This window comes from Ictidomys tridecemlineatus, chromosome 1, assembly GCF_052094955.1.
Source record: "Ictidomys tridecemlineatus isolate mIctTri1 chromosome 1, mIctTri1.hap1, whole genome shotgun sequence".
Lineage (NCBI taxonomy): Eukaryota > Metazoa > Chordata > Mammalia > Rodentia > Sciuridae > Ictidomys > Ictidomys tridecemlineatus.
The window spans coordinates 150,820,234-150,843,414 of NC_135477.1; the positions used below are offsets into that span (position 1 = coordinate 150,820,234).

The 23,181-nt window shown below is 34.6% G+C and overlaps 1 protein-coding gene across 8 annotated transcripts in view; it reads left to right on the forward strand.

The window, feature by feature from the left end:
• Uimc1 (ubiquitin interaction motif containing 1) overlaps nt 1-23,181 on the forward strand; it is a 116,631-nt gene that overhangs the window by 8,521 nt on the left and 84,929 nt on the right. For all 8 annotated transcript variants that reach the window (XR_013438744.1, XM_078049464.1, XM_078049470.1 and 5 more), the window contains one exon: nt 11,777-11,931. Coding sequence is in view for 7 of the 8 variants with exons in the window: in XM_078049448.1 (XP_077905574.1) it covers nt 11,777-11,931 (155 nt within the window). In the remaining variant the exon portion in view is untranslated. The remainder of the gene's footprint in view (nt 1-11,776; nt 11,932-23,181) is intronic.

The window sequence follows — 23,181 nt, forward strand, 5'->3', positions numbered from 1 at the left end:
TGAATTGATAGTATCTTAGTTTCTTTTTGCTTCAGTAGTAAAATATCTTAGACTAGGTAGTTTATGAACAATAAAAATTTATTACTTATAGTTCTGAAGACCAGAAAATCCCAAGAACAAGGCCCCAGCGGATTGGTGTCTAGTAAGGGCTTGCTGTCTGCCTTGATTTCTTATTGCATTCTTAAATGGAAGAAAGCAAAAGGGGCAAACAAGTTCTCTCAATCCTCTTTTATAAGGGCATTATCTAATTCACATTCTCATTCTCATTCTACCTTCATGACCTATTTCTCTAAGGTTCTCCTCTTAATATCAACCAATTAGTGACTAGATTTCAATGCATGAATTTTGGCAGGATACATTCAAACCATAGCAGACAGTTTGTGTTTAATTATCAGCAAATGTTTTATTATCAATTTATACGTAGCTAATCTTGTGTTACATATGCTATAGTTATTTCTCAATTCTGTTATTTAAATACAGAAAAGTAGGGGTGTAGCTCAGTGGTACAGTGCTTGCCTAGTATATGCAAGTCCCTCAGTTTGATCCCTAGCACCACACACTGCAAAAAACGATATGTAGTTTAATTTTTTTATCTTTTCTGTGTGATTTCTTTTATTTCTTCAAGGCTTGTCATTTAAAAATATATATTAAGAACAAAAAAATAAGTGTATTTTTCCCCAAGACATCTGAAAGTCAAGCTCTCAAAGGTGATAGAGAAGATTCTCAGGTTGTAAGAGAAAAGATACAAGTAATTCATAAGAATGTCCCAATTCACCTGACAGCAGACTTCTCAGCAGAACTCTTACAGAAGAGGAGAGAGTGGCATAAGGTTTTCACAGTACTGAAGGAAAAAAAAATATTGTCACCTGAGAATACTGTACTTAGCAAAGTTATCCTTTAGAAGTAAAGGAGAGATGAAGACATTCCCAGACAAATAAAAGCTGAGAGACTATATCTCCACCAGATCTGTCCTACAAGAAGTTCTTCAAACTAAATGAAAGAATGTTAATGAATAAGAAAAAAACATGGAAGGGTATTAAATTTACTAATAAGAGTATTTTTACAAACAAATCCAGAATGCTTTAATATCATAAGTATACTGTACAATTTATAACTTTAATGTGAAGTCTTAAAAGCAAAATAATGTATTAATAGCTACATTAATGTGTTAGAAAATAGGCAATTATAGAAAGATATAAAATGGGATATCAAAAATTGAAAATATGAGGACTGGTGGATAGCTAAGTGGTAGACAATAGCCTAGCATGAATGAGGTCCACAGTTCAAGTAAAAAATATAAAAGGTAAATTTAAAAAATGCTGCGAGGAATGGAGGAGTACAAACGTAGCAAATGTAGAGTTTTCTTATTGGTATATTTTCTTTTGTTCCTTTTTCTATCTTTAGGATCATGTTAAATTGCTGTCATTTCAGAATAACTTGCCCTAATCAAATATTTTTTTGTTAGCTTTACTGATAACCATAAAGCAGAAATCTATAATAGAGAACTGAAAAATAATAAGCAAGGAGTCAAAACACACTATTACAGTAAGTCACTTAAACACAAAGGATAGACTATAAGGGGTATGTGTGAAAGAAAGACAGGAACTACAATGAAACTAGAAAATAAGTTACAAATGTCTATAGAAAGATCTTACTATCAATAATTATCTTGAATATAAATGGATTAAATTCTCTGATTAAAAGACAAAGAGTGACTGAATGGATAAAAAATAAAGACTCAACTCCATATTGCTTACAAGAAACTTGTTTTACCTCTAAGGACACACATAGACTTAAAGTGAAGGGATGGAATAAGATATTCCGTGCAAATGAACACCAAAGGAAGCAAGAGCCAGGTGCGGTGGTGCTTGTCTATAATCCCAGTGATTTGGGAGACTGAGACACAAGGATAGCAAGTTTGAGACCAGTTTCAGCAACTTAGCAAGAAACTTAATGAGACCTGTCTCCAAAAAATAAAAAATTAAATGGGTTGGGGATGTGGCTCAGTGGTTAGGTGCTCCTGGATTAAATCCCCACACCCTACCCCAAAGGAAGCAGGAATAGCTATATTTATGTCAAATAAAATAGACTTTAAATCAAAAACAGCAAAAAGAATCAAGGAAGGTCCTTATATTAATGATAAAAGGGGAAATAATTTTAAACATATATGTATCCAGTATTGAAGCACCCAGATATATAAAGCAAATATGTGTAGACCTACATGGAGAGAGAGACTGTGATACAATAATAGTTGGGAACTTTGACCCTTAAATTCAGCAATGGATAGATCATCTAGATGGAAAAGCAACAGAGAATCAGGAGAGTTAAATTGCACCTTAGACCAAATGGATCTTCATGTTCTATCCAACAGCTGCTAAATGTAATTTTTTCTCAATAACATGTAGAACATTCTCTAGGATAGACCTTATTATAGACCACAAAACAAGTTTCAACAAATTTGATAAATTTGAAATACTGTTGAGATTCTTTTTTGGTTAGACATTAATAACAAGAAGAAAACTTGAAAACTATACAAATACATGGAAATTAAACAGCTTACTTTTGAACAATCAATGAATCAAGGAAAAAATTAAGAAGGAAATTTGTGAAATACTTAGAATAAATGGAAGTGGAGATACAATATACTGAAACCTATAAGATAAAGGCAGTTTTAAGAGGGAAGTTTATAGGCATTAAATGTTATATCAAAAACTGAAAGATCACAAATAAACAACCTATCACTGTATCTCAAGGAACTAGAGAACCAAGAACAATCTAAACCTAAATTAGTAGAAGGAAAGAATGAATGAACTGAGTTTTTTGAAAGGATAAACAAAATAAACCCTTAACTGACTAAGAAACAGAAGACTCAAATAAAATTACATGAAAAGGGAGATGTTACAACTGACAACACCGAAATACAAAAAAAATTTAGATATTTTTATGAAAATTGTATGCCAACAGTTTGATAATAGTTTGGATAGCCTAGTAGAAATGGATAGATTCCTAAATACTTAACACCTTATCAAGACTGAATCATGAAGAAATAGAAAACCTGAATGCATCATTAACAAGGAATGAGATTGAACCAGTAATAAAAGTCTGTCATCAAAGAAAAGCACAGGATCAGATGGATTCACTGCTGAATTCTACCAAACATAAGGAAGAATTAATATCAGTTTTTCTCAAGTTATTCCCCAAATAGAAGAGTAAGAATGCTTCCAAGCACGTTCTACAAGGTCAGCATTATCCTAATACCAAAACCAGATAAGAACACAACAAAAAAAGAAATTGCTTGCCAATATCCTTCATGAATAAAGGACCCAAAATCTTCAACAAAGGACTAGCAAAATGAATCTGACAGCACATTAAGAAGATTGTTTGCTGGGAGCAGTGATGCATGCCTGTTATCCCAGCACTCAGAAGACTGAGGTAGAAGGACTGACAGTTTGAGGTTAGCATCTGAAACTTAGTGCTTAGTGAGACTTTGTCTCAAAACTAAGTTAAAAGGGCTGGGGATGTAGCTCAGTGGTATGATGCACCCGAGTTCAATCCCAGCACTGAAAAAAAAAAAAGATTATTGTACATATCAAGTGGGATTCATTCTAGAGATGCAAGGATGGTTAATGTATGCAAGTCAATGAATACGAGACACCATATCAACATAATGAAGTATGAAAAACATGGTATATAATGTTAAACAAATTGGGTATAGAAGGGATGTATCACAAGGTGGCCACCACCTTACCAGCATAATTTTTTCTGTTTAGTAGGGGATAAGCCACCTGAGAAAATAAATTCTGAAATATTTAGTGAAGAAATAAGACAAAGCATTAGTTTTGAAAGGCATGGAGTGCCTAATAGGTCCAGCCCACAAAGGAGTTGGAGCTGAACAATTAAAAAATGGCTCCAGTGGTTTATTTAAGAGAGTACATCAAAGGCAGGGATAAGGTTTCAGGGTGGAGTCTTGCTTCATGGTGTCTTGCAGTCATGATTAGCATCTTGGGAAGCTGCACCCATCTCTATGGCTACAGCAGGTCAGCCCATCTCCCGTGCTTTGTGGGACCTAGCAGAAGCTGAATAGAAATTCACATGTATCTGGGTGGTCTTAACCATAAGGATTACCACTGGAAGTTCCCACGTACCAGATTTTTCTATTCACTGGCTGCTATGCTGGTTTGGTCCACACATAGTCCATGGATGGTTCTTGACAGGAATGCACCTAAACATAATAAAGGTTATTTATAATAAGCCAACAGTTTTGTTTTCTGAAAGGTTAGATCTGAAACAAGACAAAAATGCCCACTTTCATCACTTTTATTCAACATATGCTTGCCAGAACAAGCAGTCAAGAAAAAGAAAGGGCATCCAAATTTTTTTGGGCTACTGGGACTTTGAACCCAGGAGAGCTCTAAATTGCTGAGGCTGGCCTTAAACTTGTGATCATCCTGCCTCAGTCTCCCAAGTGACCGGGGTATACACACATGCCGCTGCACCAGCTACAAATTGTCACTATTTGCAGATGATATGATCTTATATTTAGAAAACCCCTAAAACTCCACTAAAAAACTATTAGAACTAATAAACGTACTCAACAAAGTTGCAGGATACAAATCAGTGTATAAAAATCAATAGCTTTTTTTATACACTAACAATTGTTGAGAAATCAAATAAATTCAAAGAGGTGAAAACTGTTTTTCTTTTTTTTGGTTACTGAGGATTAAACCTAGGGGCACTTAACTGTTGAGTCCCAACTGCAGCTCTTTTTTACATTTTATTTATAGATAGGGTCTCACTGAGTTGGTTAGGCCCTTGCTAGGTTGCTGATCCTCTTGCTTTAGCCTCCCGAGCTGCTGGGATTACAGGCATGTGCCACCATGCCTGGTGAGGTGAAAGACTTCTACAATCATACCTATAAAACATTGATGAAAGAAGTTGAAGAGAACATAGAAATGTGGAATAAAATTCAGTGTTCCTGGATTAGAGGGATCAATATTAAAATATCCATACTACCCAAAGCAATCTACAGATTCAGTGCAATCTATGAAAATACTAATGACATTCTTCACAGAACTAGAAAAAATAATCCTAAAATTTGTATGAAATCACAAAATACCCTAAATAGCGAGAGCCATCTTGAGCAAAAAGAACAAAGCAGGAAGCATTTTACTATGTGACTTCAAAATATGCAACAAAGCTGTAGTAGTAAAAACACAAAGGTGAAGCCAGGTGTGGTGGTGCATAATCCCAGTGACTCTGAAGCCTGAGGCAGGAGGATCACAAGTCTTAAGCCAGCCTCATCAATTAACAAGGCCCTAAGCAACTTAGTGAGACCCTGTCTGTTGGGAGGAAGTCTGGGGATATGGCTCTGGTTAAACATTCCTGGGTTTAATTTCCACTACCTGCCCCCCCCCCACAAATAATAATAATATGGTTGGGGGGCAAGATATTTGGGGGGAAAAAAACAAAAGAGACATGTCAACTAATGAATAGAGAACCTAGAAGTAAATCCACATATCTACAGCCAATCATATTTTGACAAAAGTGTTAAGAACATGGATTTTGGCAAAAACAGTCTTCGATAAATGATGCTGGAAAATTGGATATCTACTTGCCAAAGAATGAAACTAGATTCCTATCTCTTACCAGTTGCAAAAATCAATTAAAAATGAATTAAATTCTTTAATGAGACCTGAAACTATGATTATTAGAAGAAAACTTAAAGGAAACAATTTAGGACCTTGAAATAAGCAAGAATTTTTTGGGGACAAGGTTCCCCAAACACAAGAAGCGGAAAGCAAACAGACAGTGGTAATTACATCAAATTAAGAAGTTTTGGTAAAGCAAAAGAAACAACAGAGTGAAGACATAACTTGCAGAATAGGAGAAAATATTTGCAAACTATATCTGACAAGGAGTCAATACTCATAGTATATAAGGAACAAGCAAAAAACCATATTAACCTGATTTAAAAAGGGGTAATAGACTTAAATAGATGTTTCTCAAAAGAAGACACACCAATGCCAATTGGAATATGGAAAAAAAATGTTCAACGTCATTAATCATTAGGGAAAGGAAAGCCAAAACCACAATGAGATATCATTTTTACCCCCATTAAGAAATGAAAAGATAAAAAACAGGGACTGGAGATGTACCTCAGTGGTAGAGTGTTTGCCTAGCATGAATGAGGCCCTGAGTTCCATCCCCAGCACTTGAAGAAAGAGACAGCAAAAGATGTGGAGAAAAGGAACTCGTGTTGTGGGAATGTAAATTATTATAGCTATTATGGAAGTCAGTATGATTGGGGGACTGGGCATGTAACCCAATGGTAGAATCCTTGCCTAGCAAGTTTGAAGTCCTGGGTTCAATCCTCAGCACCACAAGCAAAGCAAAACAGTATGAAAATTCCTCAAAAAATTTAAAACAGAACCTTTATATGATTTAACAGTCCCATTCCTGGATATATATCCAAAGGAAATGAAATCATTATGTTGAAGAGAGTTCTGCACTCTCATGTTCATTGCAGTAATAGCCAAGAAATGGAAGCAACCTGTAGAACATAAAATAGAATACTATTCAGTCATAAAGATGAATGAAACTCTGGTTTGTGACAACACAGTAGTACCCAGACCTTTATGTTAAGTGAAATAAACCTGGCACAGAAAGACAAGTACCATATGATTTCACTCATGTGGAATTAAAAAAAAAAATGTTGATTTCAGTGAAAGTTGAGAGTGGAATGGTGGTTCCCAGAGGCTGGGAGAGTGAAGGGTGGGAGGAATGAGGAAAGGTTGATATCTGGGTTATTAAGATACAGGAACAAGAAGCTTTAGTGTTCTGTTGCATAGTAGGGTGATTATAGATAATAAAAACGTACAAAATATTAGAAGACAGGATTTTGAAAGTTTTTACTATAAAGAAGTGAAAAATATTTGAGGAAATAGATATATCAACCTGATTTAAACATTACACAATGTATATGTGTATTGAAACATTACGTGATACTCCATTAATATGATTTTCATGTATCAATTTAAAAATTTTATTCATATTTGTGCTTGTATTCATATGTGGAATAATTTTGTCACTTGGCGCATCTGGGTGTATACTATTTTATTGGCATCTCTCAATTTACAGTCTTTTATTCCTGAAGTAGTTTTAGTAGAAAGATCTTAATGCTTAATCTTAGCATTAAGATAATATATAGTAGCTCCCTTAGGAATAATGGAATAGTTAATAGATTTGAAAGTTAGTAACAAAGTTAAGATTGTTCTGTTTAAATATTTGAGTCTGGGGCTGGGATGTGGCTTAAGCGGTAGTGCGCTCACCTGGCATGCGTGCAGCCCGGGTTCAATCCTCAGCACCACATACAAAGTTGTTGTGTCCGCTGAAAACTAAAAAAATAAATATTAAAATGAAAAAAAATAAATATTTGAGTCTGATTCTTTGTTGTGGTTGTAAAAATAAATTGGGGATCCACTTTTAAAAACTGAAGTAAAATTCACAACATAAAATCTACCATTTTAGCCATTTGAAGTGTATAATTTAGTGGCTTTTTTTTTTAGTTGTAGCTGGACACATGCCTTTATTTTATTTATTTATGTGGTGCTGAGGATCGAACCCAATGCCTCACACACGTGAGGCAAGCACTCTGCCACTATATATACAGTGTTGAACAATCTTTACCATTTTCTTTTTTACAGAACTTTATCATTAACCCCAAAAGAAAACCCATAGCTGTTAAAAACAGTTTTACATTTTCCTTTCCCTAGCCCTATGACTAGTCTACTTTTTGTCTCAGTGGATTTCCTATTCTGGATATTTTATGTAAATGGAATCTTAACAATGTGTTTTTTGTGTCTGTTTTCTTTCACTTAGTGTGGTGTTTTCAAGGTTCATGAATCAATAAACACTTCATTACTTTAGAGCAGCTGAATCTTACATTCCCATCGGTGTACTAGATTCTAATTTATCTACATTTTTACCAGTACTTGTTATTTTTCTTTTCATAGTCATCATAGTGTGAAGTGGTATCTCATTGTAATTTGATTTGTATTTCACAGTGTCTAATAACGTTGAACATCTTTTATGTGCTTTATGGTCATTTGTATATCTTCTTTGGAGAAATGTTTATTCATGTGCTTATCCCATTTTTTAGTTGGGTTATTTGCTTTTTTACTATGGCGTTGCAAGTGTCCTTTATATAAATCCTTTGTTCCTTAGATAATTTGCAAATTTTTCCTCTTGTTCTTTAATTTTTTTTTTTACTTTCTTGATGCTTTATGGTTTGAAGCATAATGGTTTTTAATTTAGATCAGGCCTGATTTTTCTATTTCTTTTATTGTGATTTTGGTGTCATATTTGATATAGTATTGGCTATCAAAGGTGACAAAAATTTTATGATGAATTTTCTTTTTTTTAAAAAAAATTTTTAGTTGCTGATGAACTTTTATTTATTTATTTTTTAGAATTTTTTTTTTTGTAGTTGGACACAGTACCTTTATTTTATTTATTTTATGTGGTGCTGAGGATCGAACCCAGGGCCTTGCACACGCTAGGCAGGTGCTCTACCGCTGAGCCACAACCCCAGCCTGGACCTTTATTTTGTTTATTTATATGTGGTGCTGAGAATCAAATCCAGTTCCTCCATATGCTAGGCAAGTGCTCTACCACTGAGCTACAACCCCAGCCCTGAATTTTCTCTTAAAAGAGTTTCATAGATTTTTTTCCTACATTTAGGTCTTTGATTCAGTTTACACAATTGTTATGTAAGATGGGTCCAATTTCATTTTCTTTTTATGTGTATCATTTATTGAAAAGACTATTTCTCCATTAATTATCATGTTACTGCAATATAAAATTAGTTAACAGTAAATGTTTGGGTTTTTATAATCTCAATTCTATTCTATTGATCCATTTATCTGTCTTTATGTCAGTGCAAGTGTGTGAGCACAGTCTTGGCAACTATGGCTTTGCAGTAAGTTTTGGCATTGGGATGTTTGAGTACTCCAACTCAAAGTTTGCTCCCCACCCCCAGGATTGCTTTAGCTCTTCTGGGACCCTTTCATTTCCAAATGAATTTTAAGATCAGCTTGTCTTATTTCCACAAAAAAGCAAACTGGGATTTTAAAAATAATATTGTTTTGTTGTCAGTGGACTTTTATTTTATTTATTTATATGCTGAGCCACAACCCAGCCCCAAACTGGGATTTTATTAGGGATTATGTTGTATCTGTAGAACAATTTGGAAAGTATTTCCATATTTATAGTAACAAGTCTTTCCACTTCATGAACATGTGAGGGCTTGGCATTTGTTTAGATCTCCTTTATTTTCTTTCAAATATGTGTGTGTGTTTTGTTTGTATTTGGTGGACCTGGTGATACTTGCTAGGCAAGCATTCTACAACTGAACTATGTTCCTACCCTCTTTCAATATTGTTTTAAGTTTTTAGTTCTAAGTCTTGAATTTCTTTTTTTTTTTTTTTAATGTATTCTTAAGGACTTTATTGGTTTAGGTGCTATTAGAAATGGAATTTTTAAAATTTAAATTTGGATTATTACTAGTGTATAGCAGTGTAATTGTTTTTTTTATATTGATTGACCTTGTATCCTGCAACCTTGTTGAACTTGTTCTTTAGTTGTTTTTTTAGGGAATTCATTAGTGGTTTTTGTTTGTTTCTTTGTTTGTTTTTTAAACGTGATCATGACATCTGCAAGTGGTTAATAGTTTTACTTCCTAATTTGAATGCCTTTTATTTCTTCTTCTCTAATTAACCTGCTTAGAGCCTTCACTATAATTTTCAGTGATGAAAGTAGAGATTTTTTTTAATATGTATTTTTTAGTTGTAATTGAAAACAATACCTTTATTTTTTATGTGGTGCTGAGGATCGAACCCAGGGCCTCACACGTGTTAGGTGAGCGCTCTGCCTCTGAGCCATAACCCCCAGTCCTAGAGATTGTTTTTCTGGTTTTCTTTTGCAGAGGGTGGTACTGGAGATTGAATTCAGGGGCTCTCTAGCATTGATCTACATCCCCAGCCTTTTAAATTTTTTTGTTTTGAGACACAGTCTTACTACGTTGTCTAGGATGACTTTGAACTTGCCATTTTCCTGTCTCAACCTTCCTAGTAACTGGGATTACAGATGTGTACCACTGCACTTTTTTTGTTTTTGAGATGGAATATCCTTATATTGCCCAGGAGGACCTCCAATTCACAATCTTCTTGCCTTAACCTCTAAAGTAGCTGGGATTATAGGCCTATACTATGGTATCTAGTGAAAGCAAACATTCTTGTTTTGCTCTTTTTTAAAAATTCTTTTTATATATTCATGATAATAGAGTGTATTTTGACATACTATGCATACATGGAGCATAACTTATTCTAATTAGGATCCCATTCTTGTGGTTGTATATGATGTGGAGTTTTATTGGTCATATAGGAAAGTTTCGTCTTATTCTTTCTTTCCTATTCCCATCTTCCTTCTTCCCTTTGTTCACCTTTGTCTAATCCAGTGAATTTCTATTCTTCCCTCCCCCCTGTTCTTTGTCTTAAAGAGGAAGAATTAAACTTTTGCTTTTAAATATATTAGAGTATTAACTATGGATTTTTGGTAGAATCCCTTTATTAAGTTGAATTTTTTTTTTTTTTTTTTTTGCTATTGGTTATTGAACCCAGGGCCTCAAGCATGCTAGTTAAATGCCCTATCACTGAGCTACATGCCTAACTCTTATTTTATTAAATAATTAATTAATTAAATTTTTTTAGTTGTAGTTGGACACAGTACCTTTATTTATTTATTTTTATGTGGTGCTGAGGATCGAACCCAGGGCCTGGAATGTGCTAGGTGAACACTCTACTACTGAGACACAATCCCAGCCACTCTTATTTTATTTTTAATTAAAAATTAAAAAAAACATTTTAAAAACTTTAATTAATTTTTTTATTTTTAAAATTTTGTTTGCTTTTTATTATATCTTTTGAATTAAATTTAATAAGTTTAATTTTTTGGAGTGTACTGGAGATTAAACCTTAGGACTTCACATGTAACAACATTACGTTGCCAGCTTTTTTTTTTTAGATACTGAGGATTGAACCCAGGGGGCACTTTACCACAGAGCTACATCTCCGGCTCTTTTTATTTTTCATTTTGAGATAGGGTCTTGCTAAATTGCTTAGGGTCTAGCTAAGTTGCTGAGGCTGATTTTGAACTTGTGGTCCTCCTGAGTCAGCCTCTCTATTGGCTGGAATTACAGGCATGTGCCATTGTGCCTGACTACCCTCAAATTTGTAATCCTCCTGCTTCAGTTTCCTGAATAGCTGGGATTACAGGTGTGAGCCACCATGCTTGGTTGAGACATTGGTATTTTAAAAAATATTTTTTTAGGCAAATTATTAATGTGTAGTTTAGAAAATTAGTTATCTAAGCTAATGTATAATAATATAATATTGTTATATTATTGCTATTGAAATTTCACAGAAACAAGGTTTGTGTGTGTATTTTTTTCTCTATAGAAAAGAATATAATTTTTATTTCACTTTATTTTTTTAATGTTGTGCAGAGCATCAAACCCAGGTCCTCAAATGTGCGAAGCAAGCAGTCTACCACTGAGCTACAATCCCAGCCCCGAAAAGAATGTAATTTTTAATGAGTAGTAGAAAAGTTCTGAAATCCAGTTTTTACTTGTAGGATGAATATCTTTTTATTTTACATGACCAAATTGAATCACTTCTAGGAAATCTATACTTCAAGTAAATTATTTGACCTTGTATTTCAGATAAAACGATGCCACGCAGAAAGAAAAAAGTTAAAGAAGCCTCTGAATCTCAAAACCTGGAGAAGAAGGATGCTGAAGCTACCAGTTCTGTCAGTGTGAAGAGGAAGCGTAGACTTGAGGATGCATTCATTGTGATATCTGATAGTGATGGAGAGGTCAGTAGTTTGAAGTTGTAGGTTTCAAATTAAGCCTTTTTTCCCCCCCTCGCCCTTCTTTTTGTTACTGGGGATTGAACCTAGGGGTTCTTAACCTTAACCACCAAGCCACTTCCCAGCCCTATTTATTTTTTATTTTGAGATAGGATCTTGCTAAGTTGCTTAGGGCCTGGCTAAATTGCTGAGGCTAACCTCAAACTTGGGATTCTACTGCCTCAGCCTAGGATTACAGGTGTGCACCACTACGCTCAGCTGAAATTAAGCCTCTTTACACATGTATGGTTTGTTTTGTAGTTGTACTTTCATGCTAACTTACCAAGACCAGGCAATTGTTATTCAGTTTCATATGATTTGTAAATGGAATTATGAGTTACTTAAAAGAAAGTAATTATGCTGTTCGGCAGAGGATGGATTATAATTTCATAATATATTTTAACCTAATGGTATATTTTACAACTGTTGGAATAAGTTAAATCAATTAGAAATCTTAATCTTTTGTGTGTCAGGAAATTGAAAGAAAGAAAATGTGAATGCACCTGAGATACAGCTTAATAGTAGAATAATACTAGTAGGTGCAAAGTCTTAGATTTGATCTCTAGAATTGCAAAAAAAAAAAAAGAGATAAATGTGAATTAAGTCTTTAGATGTAATCTAGTATAATAGCCATTAACTGCCTATAGCTATTTTAATTAAAATTAATTAAAAATCAGTTCCTATATTGTACTAGTCACAATCAAGGGGACAAAGCTACTACATGAGGCCAGTATCTATTGTATTAGCACAACCATAGAAATTTCTATTATTGTGGAAAGCATAAAGATTGACCTTCTCTGTAGATATTAACTTCTTTCCTTTAGTTCCTATTTCCATTTGTTTATTGGAGTTTTCCACCTGCCTGTAGATCACATCCAGTAAGTAATGAACTGAATCATTGTGATTTCTTCCAGATTTCTTTTTTCCCCCTCCTGGTATCTTCTGTCTTATTTGATAGTAGAACCATTCATTTGTCTCAAGCTAATAAACCTCAGAATCATCTTTTTGACCCTTTTCATCTTTTATTCCTGGTCACTACATGATTTAGTTTTTACCTCTTAAATGATTCTAAAGTCTGTTCTTTTCCATTTCCATCTCTTTTCCTGACCATATGTTATTTGAATTCTTGTAAAAGAGTCTAAAACTGGCTTTTCTGCCTTCAGATTTTCCTCCACACATTTCATTAAATTTATTGTAACTTTCTTTCTTCCTTTTTTTTTTTTTTTTGGTACCAGGGATTGAACATAGGGACATTTAACCACTGAGCCACATCTCCCAGCCCTTTTTTATATTTATTTAGAGACAGGGTTTTGCTGAGTTGCTCAGGGGCTAGCTAAGTTGTTGAGGCTAGACCTTGCAGTCTTCTTGCCTTAGCATCCCAAGCTGTTAGGATTACAGGCCCAGCTTCAACTTTCTTTTAAGAATTCAGATTGTAGATCTTTGCACTTATTTGCTTAAAAATCTTTGGCTTCGCAGTTCCTACAAAATCATTTTGAATTTTAACATGATTTTTGCTGCCTGACTCATTGTATATCTTCTAAGACTAGGTCAATTGGCCATCTATTGTGCTTCCATAAAACCTGTACTACTTCTGTGGTATTATTTGTCATACCATTTTGAAATTGCTACTGTATTTTTTCACTTCTATCACTGGATCATGATTTCCTGGAAGGAAGAATTTCTATATTTTGAATGCCTATCATTAATGCTTGACCTTTACAATTAGGCTCTCTCAAGAAAATACCCACCTTGGGCTGCAGATGTGGCTCAAGCGGTAGTGCGCTCGCCTGGCATGCGTGCGGCCCGGGTTCGATCCTCAGCACCACATACAAACAAAGATGTTGTGTCTGCTGAAAACTAAAAAATAAATATTAAAAAAATTCTTTCTCTCTCTCTCTCTCTCTCTCTCTCTCTCTCTCTCTCTCACTTTATAAAAAGAAAAAGAAAATACCCACCTTAAGTTTTACTTATAAGTGCTATTTTACTTATTTGAATGTGTCTTTCAGAAAACGTCCTTGTCCTTGGCGTAAAATAAGTCAGGAGATATCTTGTCTGTTTTTTTTTTTGTTTGTTTGTTTGTTTGTGTAAAGATGATACTATAAATCTGACATCGTTAGTGCTTCAGTTGATCTAACTTGTTTCTGCAGTTATTTTACTTGAGTCAGTCCATTCTTTTATTGTTTTATTCTCCCCAAGTTTCTAAGAGAACAAAGAAAAGCTCTTTATAAACCTCACCAATTGTGTTGGAATTGCCATTTACTGTGTTGTCCTTTCTGAACTTTTTTTTCTCACCTATAAGAGTAGTAACACTCTACAGGATTATTGTGTTGATTAGGAATAATATAAGTAAAATTTCCTACAGTGATACTTCGGTAAATGATAACAGATATTGTTATAAACGTTCAGGATGTAGTTTAAGCCTGGCAAGAAATAAAGCTAACTGACTTTTGTGGACAAGAACCTATTAGTTGTTTTTTCCTTTTTGATATTCTTATGTGTTAAAACAACAAAATAAAACAACAACAGTAAATCCAAAAGAAAAAGGGGACAAGTCTTGTTCTTCTGGAAAAAGATATATTCCTGTGTGGCATCTTTTCTCCATTTTTTCAGAGAGTAGTTTCTGGAATCTCAGTGTCTGTCTTACTTTAACATTTGCTCACACTATATACCTAGAGGCATTTTTTTCCTTAGCCTTTATTTTAAAATTTATTTATTTATTTTAATTAGGTATATATGACAGCAGAGTGCATTTTGTTTCATTGTACACAATTGCAGCACATCTTTTAATTTCTTTGTACATGATATAGTGTCACAACATATGTGCAGTCATATGTGTACCTAGGATAATGACCATCACATTCCACCATCTTCCTGCCTCCTACACCCTCTTTTCTTAGCCTTTTAAGTACAGTTTTAATTTTTTTTTTTAAGGAGAGAGAGAGAAAGAGAGAGAGAGAGAAATTTTTTAATATTTTTTAGTTTTCGGCAGACACAACATCTTTGTATGTGGTGCTGAGGATTGAACCTGCACACATGCCAGGCGAGCGCACTACCGCTTGAGCCACATCCCCAACCCTTAAGTACAGTTTTAGTATTTCTTATATAAAAAATAACTTATAGAAGCAGTGACTATGGGGATGGGTTTGTGACTCAGAGATAGAGTACTCGCCTCATAAGTGCAAGGGCCTAGGTTCAAGCCTCAGCATCACATAAAAATAAACAAACAAAATAAAGATATTGTGTCCAACTACAACTAAAAAATAAATATTAAAAAAAAGCAAAGACTATGTTTTATCTCAGCTTAGTAACTCTTTTTTGAAGCTGAGTTTAAATTAAGGCTTTTGTACATGCTAATAAGCACATGCTCTGTCACTCAACTCAGTCCCTCTCAGATTCTTTTGCAGATATTGACATTACAGATTTAAATATACAATTTTGTTTGTGTTTTTTTTTTTTTTTTGGTACCAGTGTTTGAATTCAAGGACACTTAATCACTAAGCAACATCCCCAGCCTTTATTTTGAGAGAAGGTCTTGCTGAGTTCCTTAGGGCCTCTCTAAGTTGTTGAGGCTGGCTTTGAACTCTGATGTCTCTGCCTCAGCCTCCTGAGCCACTGGGATTACAGGCATGTGCTACCATGCTCGGCTAATAAATTCTTTTTTTTTGTGCTGGGAATCTAATCCAGGGCCTTTTACATGGCAGTCAAGTGCTGTTTTATTCAACTTTTTCTCTGCTGTGATTAAAAGAGCTGACCAATTTTAGAAGAGGAAAGGTTTATTTAGGGGCTCACAGTTTCAGAAGTCTTGGTCCATGAAAGACTGCCTCCATTCCTTGGGGCTTGAGGTGAGGCTGAACATCATGGTAGAAGAATGTGGCAGAGAAAAGCAACTCACATGGTAATCAGGAAGAGAGACAGACTCCACTTGCCAGATACAAATATATACCCCATAGCCACAACCTCAGTGCCCCTCTTCTCCATTACCACTCAGTTAATCTCATCAGGGATTAATTCACTAATTAGTTTAAGGGTATAACCCAATCATTTCTCCTTCGTGTCTTACATCACATCTAAACCACTGAGCTATATCTTCAGTCCTGTCTGTTTACTTATTATTGAGTTTTGAGAATTCTTTATATGTCCTACTTACAACTCCTTTATCAGATATATGCTTGGTAAATATCTTTTTCCAAGTTTATGGCTTGACTTTCCATTATCTTTTTTTTCTTTTGGTACTGGGGATTGAACCCAGGACCACTCAACCACTTAGCCTATCCCCAGCCGTTTTTTTTTTTGTTGTTGTTGGTGCTGGGGATTGAACCCAGGGCCTTGTGCATGCAAGGTAAGCACTCTACCAACTAAGCTATGTCCCCAGCTCTCCCCAGTCATTTTAAAAATATTTTATTTAGTGACAGGGTCTTGCCAAGTTGCTTAGGGCCTTGCTAAGTTGCTGAGGCTGGTTTTGAACTTGTAATCCTACTGCCTTAGCCTCCTGAGCTCCTAGGATTACAGGCATCTATCACTGTGCTGGCATTTCTTTCTGTTATCTTGACAATGTATTGTGAAGAACAGAAATTGTTAATTAAATGACTTTGTTATTACCAATTTGTTTTTCTATGGATTGTGCTTTTGGTGGTATATCTAAGAAATCTTTGTTTAGCCCAAGATCACAAATATTTTTTCTTGTGTTTTCTTTTAGAAATTTGATAATGCTATTCACTACAAGTTAATTTTTATGTATGGTATAAGGTGTAGATCCATGAGCATTTTTGTGTTTTTGTATATTGTATCCAGTCTGTATGTTGGAAAGCCTGTTCTTTCTTCACTGCATTGCCCTTGTACCTTTGTTAAAATCAGTCACGTGTATGAATGTAGGTTTATTCTGGACTATGTTCCCTGATCTTTTGTCTATTTTATGTCATTATCATGCTGCTTTTATTATTTGTAGCTTTATAATAATTTTTGAAACCAAGTAGTGTTAGTTTTCTAATTTTTTTTTTTTGTTCAGGGTTTTTTGTATGCTAGATCCTTTGCATTTCTGTATTAATTTCATTTCCTATTAAATTTTTTTCCCCCAGTATTGAGATTGAACCCAGGGATATACAACTACTAAGCTACATCCTCATCCCATTATACACACACACACACACACTCACACACTCACACACGATTTATTTATTTTTATTTTGAGACAGGGTCTTGCCAAATTTTTGAGACTATACTTGAACTTATGTTCCTGTATAGATGTGAGCCTTCATATTAATTTTAGAAACAGTTTGTCAATTTTGTTAAAGCCCTCTTGGGAGATTTTATTTTATTTTTATTTATCTGTTTTTTGCCGGGATCAAACCCAGAACCTTTTGCAAGCTAGGTAACCATTCTACCACTGGCCTATACCCACAAAACCCATTGGGATTTTGATTGGAGTGGTTTTGAATTTTTAGATTAATTTGGGGAAAATTGACATCTAAGCAGTGTGATATTAGACTCTTATCTGTATATTTTTAGATTTTGTAAATAGTCCTTTAAGCAATAATTTCTAGTTTTTAGAATACATATCTTTTATATCTTTAGTAAAATTTAATCCTTAGGATCATGTATTTTGATGCTGTTGTAAATGTTATTTAATAAATTTTTAGTTAGCCTCTTGCTAGAATATGTAAACAATTGATTTTTGTGTATTCTTGTATTCTTCAAACTTTCTAAACTTATTAGTTCTTAGAGTTCTTTTTGTGGATTCCATTATATTTTATATTTTCTATAATTATATTTTCTATAATCAGGTCATTTATTAATGACCTACTTTATTTTTTTCTTTCCAACTTGGGTTTTTTTTATGTATACATATTTAGTTGTCAATGGACCTTTATTTTGTTTATTTATGTTTTTGTGTGCTGAGGATTGTACCCAGTGCCTCACACATACTAGGCAAGTGCTCTACCACTAAGCCACAACCCCAGCCCCTTCCAACCTGAGTTTCTTTTTTTTGTTTTTGGTTTAAGTGCCCTACCAGTCTTTCACTATTAATTATGAAGTTATTGAAAATGGAGGAGGTTTTCTATCAGTGCCCTTTATCATTTTGAAGAAGTTTTTTGTTCCTAGTTTGCTGAGAGTTTTTTTTTTTTTTTTTGTACCAGGGATTAAACCCAGGGTGCTTAACCACTGAACCACATCCCTAGTTGTTTTAAAAAATATTTTATTTTTGTTCTTTTTTTTATTGGTTGTTCAAAAAAATTACAAAGCTCATGACATATCATCTTTCATACATTTGATTCAAGTGGGTTATGAACTCCCATTTTTACCCCAAATACAAATTGCAGAATCACATTGTAAAAAATATTTTATTTAGTAACAGGGTCTTGCTGAGTTGGTTAGGGACTTGCTCAGTTTCTGAGGCTGTCTTTGAACTGGTGATCCTCCTGCCTTAGCCTACTGAGTCACTGGGATTACAGCCATGTACTACTACCATGCTCAGCCTGCTGAGAGTTTTTTTTTTTTTTCTTATTTTTTTGTGGGGGTGGGGGCGCAGGGTGGAGGGCATGTATCAGGAATTGAACTCAGGGCATTCAGCCACTGAACCACATCCCCAGCCCTATTTTGTATTTTATTTAGAGACAGGGTCTCACTGAGTTTACTTAGTGCCTTGCTTTTACTGAGGCTGGCTTTGAACTTGTGATCCTCCTGTCTCAGCCTGCCTAGCTGCTGGGATTTCAGGCATGCACCACTACTGAGAGTTTTGACCAGGAATGGATATTGAGTTTTGTCAAATGCGTTTTCTCCATGTATTATGGTGAACTCCTTGTTTTCTTTTTCAATCTGTTAATATGGTGAACTACATTAATCATTGAATGTTAAACCATTCAAACATTGTTTAGGGTTTTTGAGACACACTCCACTTACTTATGATATATTATCTTTTTAGTAGTTTTGGATTTGATTTGTGAATTTTTTTTAGGATTTTGTCTTTATATTCATGATTGCTTTCTTTAAAATTTTTTTTTGTAATCATAGATGGACAGAATGCCTTTATTTTGTTTGTTTTCAGTTTTATGTGGTGCTAAGGATTGAACCCAGTGCTTCAAACATACTTGGCAAGTGCTCTACCACTGACCTCCAGCTCCAGCTCATGATTGCTTTCTTTTCCTTTTTTTCAAGTACTCTGGGGATTGAACACAGTGGCACTGTCACTGAGCTATATAGCCTTAGCACTAGCCCTGCTTTTTTTTTTTGGTACTGGAGGTTGAACCCAGGGCTACATCAACAGCCCTTTTTAATTTTCATTTTGTCACAGGGTCTTACTTAGGGCCTCACTAAGTTGCTGAGTCTGGTCTTGGAACTTGCGATCTTCTATCCTCAGCCTCCCCAGTTTCTGGAATTATAGGGATGAGCCATTGCACCTTTTTATTTTTTTATTTTGAGAAAGTGCCTTGCAAAATTGTCAAGGCTGGCTTGAATTTGCTATCCTCCTGCATCAGTTTACCAAATAACCTAAAATTATAGGCCTGTGCTCCTGGATCTGGCTTGATCTGTACTTTTTCTTATAATGTTTTTGGTTTTGATAACCAGAAACATTTTGGAGGCCATTTTGTCCTCAGAATCAGTTGGGATATATCTCATCTAGGTTCTGGAAGAATCTTAGTAGAATTGATATTATACTTTCTTAAAAAGAATTCACCAATTAAACCATCTGGGCTTGAAGTGTTGTCTTTGGAAAGGATATTATCTAGTTTCAATTTCATTAAAAATAAAGGTTATTCAGTTTATCTTTTCTTGAGATGCTTCATGTCTTTCAAGGAGTTCATCCATTTCAACTACTTTATTGAATTTCTTCTTTCTAAACCATTTTGAAAACTAGTGATACCACCTCTTTCTTCCTAATTTCTTTTTTTATACTGATTAGTCTTATTAGCACTTTGCTTTAACTAGTTTTCTCTCCCTCCCCCCCCCTCTCTATATATATATAATTTTTTTTTACTTTGTTTCACTTATGTACATTTTGTCTTATTTTTTTAAATTTCTTTGGGGTAAATTTTCTCTTTTGATTCTAGTTTGTTTCTTTTTCTTTCTTTTTTCTTTTGCCATGCTGGAGATTGAACCTAAGGACATTTTTAACGCTGAGCTCCCTCCTCAGCCCTTTTTATTTTTTATTTTGAGACATGGTCTCCCTCTTATTAAATTGCTGAGGCTAGCCTCAAACTTGTGAGCATCCTCCTTACCTTCCAAGTCTCTGGGATTATAATTATGTGCCACTGCACTTAGTTTCTTAAGGTAGAAGCTAAGAGCAGTGATTGGAGGCCTAATATGGGTGTTTAGTACTACTATGAGCACTTTTCATTTCCCTCTCCTTGCTTTTTTTTTTTTGTTGTTGTTATATATCTTTATTTTTATGTGTGCTGGGGATTGAACTCAGTTCCTCACATATGCTAGACAAGTCCTCTACCACTGAGTCAAAACCCTGGACCCTCTCCTTCCTTTTTTTAGTGCTGGAGAGCAAACAGGATCTTTTGCGCACTAGGCAAGTATTAGGGATAGCTCTCCCAGCCCTCTAATTTCCTTTTAGATTTCTTCTTCAAGCCATGAGTTATTTAGAAGCATGCTATTTAGTTTCCAAATATTTGATAATTTTCTAGATTTTTAAAAAAATATTTATTTTTTAGTTTTCGGTGGACACAATATCTTTGTATGTGGTGCTGAGGATCGAACCTGGGTCGCATGCATGCCAGGCAAGCATGCTACCACTTGAGCCACATCCCCAGCCCTCTACAGATGTTTTTGTTACTGATTTCTAATTTAGTTTGTCATATGTATTTTGTATGATTTGAATCCTTTTAAAATCAATTGAAACTTGTCTTATGGCCCAGAATATCATTTATCTTGGTAAATATTCTTTGTGTAATTGATAAAAATGTACACATGAGGGGGGCTGGGGCGTGGCTCAGTGGCAGAGCACTTGCCTAGCATGTGTTGAGGCACTGAGTTTTATCCTTAGCACCACATAACAAATAAAGACATTCTGTCCATCTACAACTACAAAACACAAAAAAATTATTAAAAACGTGCATATGAGGTAGCATTATTAGACACCACTTTCTATAAATGTCAGTCAGGGAAACTGGATGTTAATGTTGTTCAGTCTACTGTATCCTTACTGGTTTTCTGCCTATTTGCAGGGCTTTTAAAGTCTTTGACTGTAATTGTAGATTTATCTATTTCTCTTTTTAGTTCTATTAGTGTTTGCTTCATATATTTTGAAGTTTTACCATTAGATGTGTAAATGTTTAAGATTATCTTTTGATTAATTGACCCCCCTTTATCATTACGTAATGACCTTTTTTCTTTTATTTTGATTGAACCCAGGAGCACTTAACCACTGAGCCACATCCCCAAACCTTTTTATTGTTTATTTTGAGACAGAGTCTTGCTAAGTTTCTTGGGGCCTTGCTAAGTTGCTGAGGCTGATTTTGAACTGTGACCTTCCTACCTCAGCCTTCTGAGCCTCTGGGCTTGCAGGCATACGCCACCGTGCTCAGCTGAAATGACCTTCTTCAGCACTGGTATAATCTTAGTTCTGACATCTACTTTTTTGTTTGTGAGCTGGAGATTGAACCTAAGACCTCATACATAGTAGTCAAGTGCTCTGTCACTGTGCTGTACCCCCAGCCTTGACATCTAGTTTTTCTAGTATTACTGAAGCTACTCCAGTTTTCTTTATTCTTTAATAGAAAAATTTATGACTTAACTAGAATAGAATAAATTTGTCCAATTTAAAATTCTATTAAGTACCAAACTCAGTGACAATGTTTGCATAATATAATAGAATTCTCTCAAAATAGTGGATCCTAATTTCATTGGAAGTCTTCTTAGAAGCAGAAAAAATCTAATTATTGAAATAATTAAGACTCTTCTCCTTTAGATGAAAATAGTTCAATTCCCCCCCCCCCCGCAAAATAAAGAAAATAGTTATCTGTGCTAAATTCTGATTTTAAAATCCATGTTATACCTCGTGTGGTGGCACATGCCTATAATCCCAGCTACTCAGGAGGCTGAGACACAAGGATTGTAAATTCAATGCTGGCGTGTGAAATTCAGCAAGATCCTGTCTCAAAACATAAAAATGGCTGGGGTTTAGCTCAATGGTAGAGCACTTGTAGTTCTGAGGCCCTGGATTTAATTCCCAGTACTTGGGGTAGTGGAGAAAGCAAGTTACCATATGTTCTTTTTTTTCTTCTTTAATTTATTATAAACCATATACCTAAAGTTGTAATTATTTTGTATTGCCATTTTCCCGTATTTCATATCAATACATGTGAAGTATCTTTTAACTGTTGAAAGCTTCCAAGATGACCTCATATTCAAAATGGTATCTTAGAAATGCCATTTTTACTCAGTATTTTCAGTTAACATTGATTCACCCTAATTTAGTTTAGTAATTTAGTTCATGTATGTTAATATACAGACTATCAAAGTACTAGTCACTAGTATAATTTTTTATTGTCATCTTCCTTAAAACAATGAATATTTCCACCTTTTGCAGTCTTGTCATTTATTTGACAGAGAAACAAGAATAAAATTTTCTTCTTGGGGCTGGGGTTGTGGCTCAGTGGTAGAGTGCTCACCTAACATCCACGAGGTACTGGGTTCGATCCTCAGCACCACATAAATGTAAAATAAAGATATTGTGTCCATTTAAAACTTAAGAATAAATATTTGAAAAAAATATTTTTTTCTACTACAGCCATGTTTCCAAATAGGTTGGTTTCCTTGTGTAATATTATTATACAACTCTCCCTTCATATCCAGGGGGCTCACCATCTGTGACTTGAAATGTAGAAGTTTCTTTCTCGTCTAAACATGTACAGATATTTTTTTCCCTTATCATTATTCTCTAAACAATGCAGTATGATTAAACTATTTATATGGCATATACATTATATTAGGTAAATAATCTAGAGACGTTTTATAAGTATATGGAAAGATGTTTAGGTTATGTGCAAATGCTATGCCATTTTATATCCATAGAGATTTGTGGGGAGGGGCTTGGTTCTTTGAATCAGCTTATATCAAGTGTGTTTGTTAAGCAGCAGCCAGGATAACAAATATATGAGATAATCAACTTATAAAGAGAAATTGTTTTTTTGGGATCATAACTTTGGAGGTTCTAGTCCATGATGGATTGGCTCTATTGTTTTGGGCCTCTGGCAAGGCAACACATAATGGCAG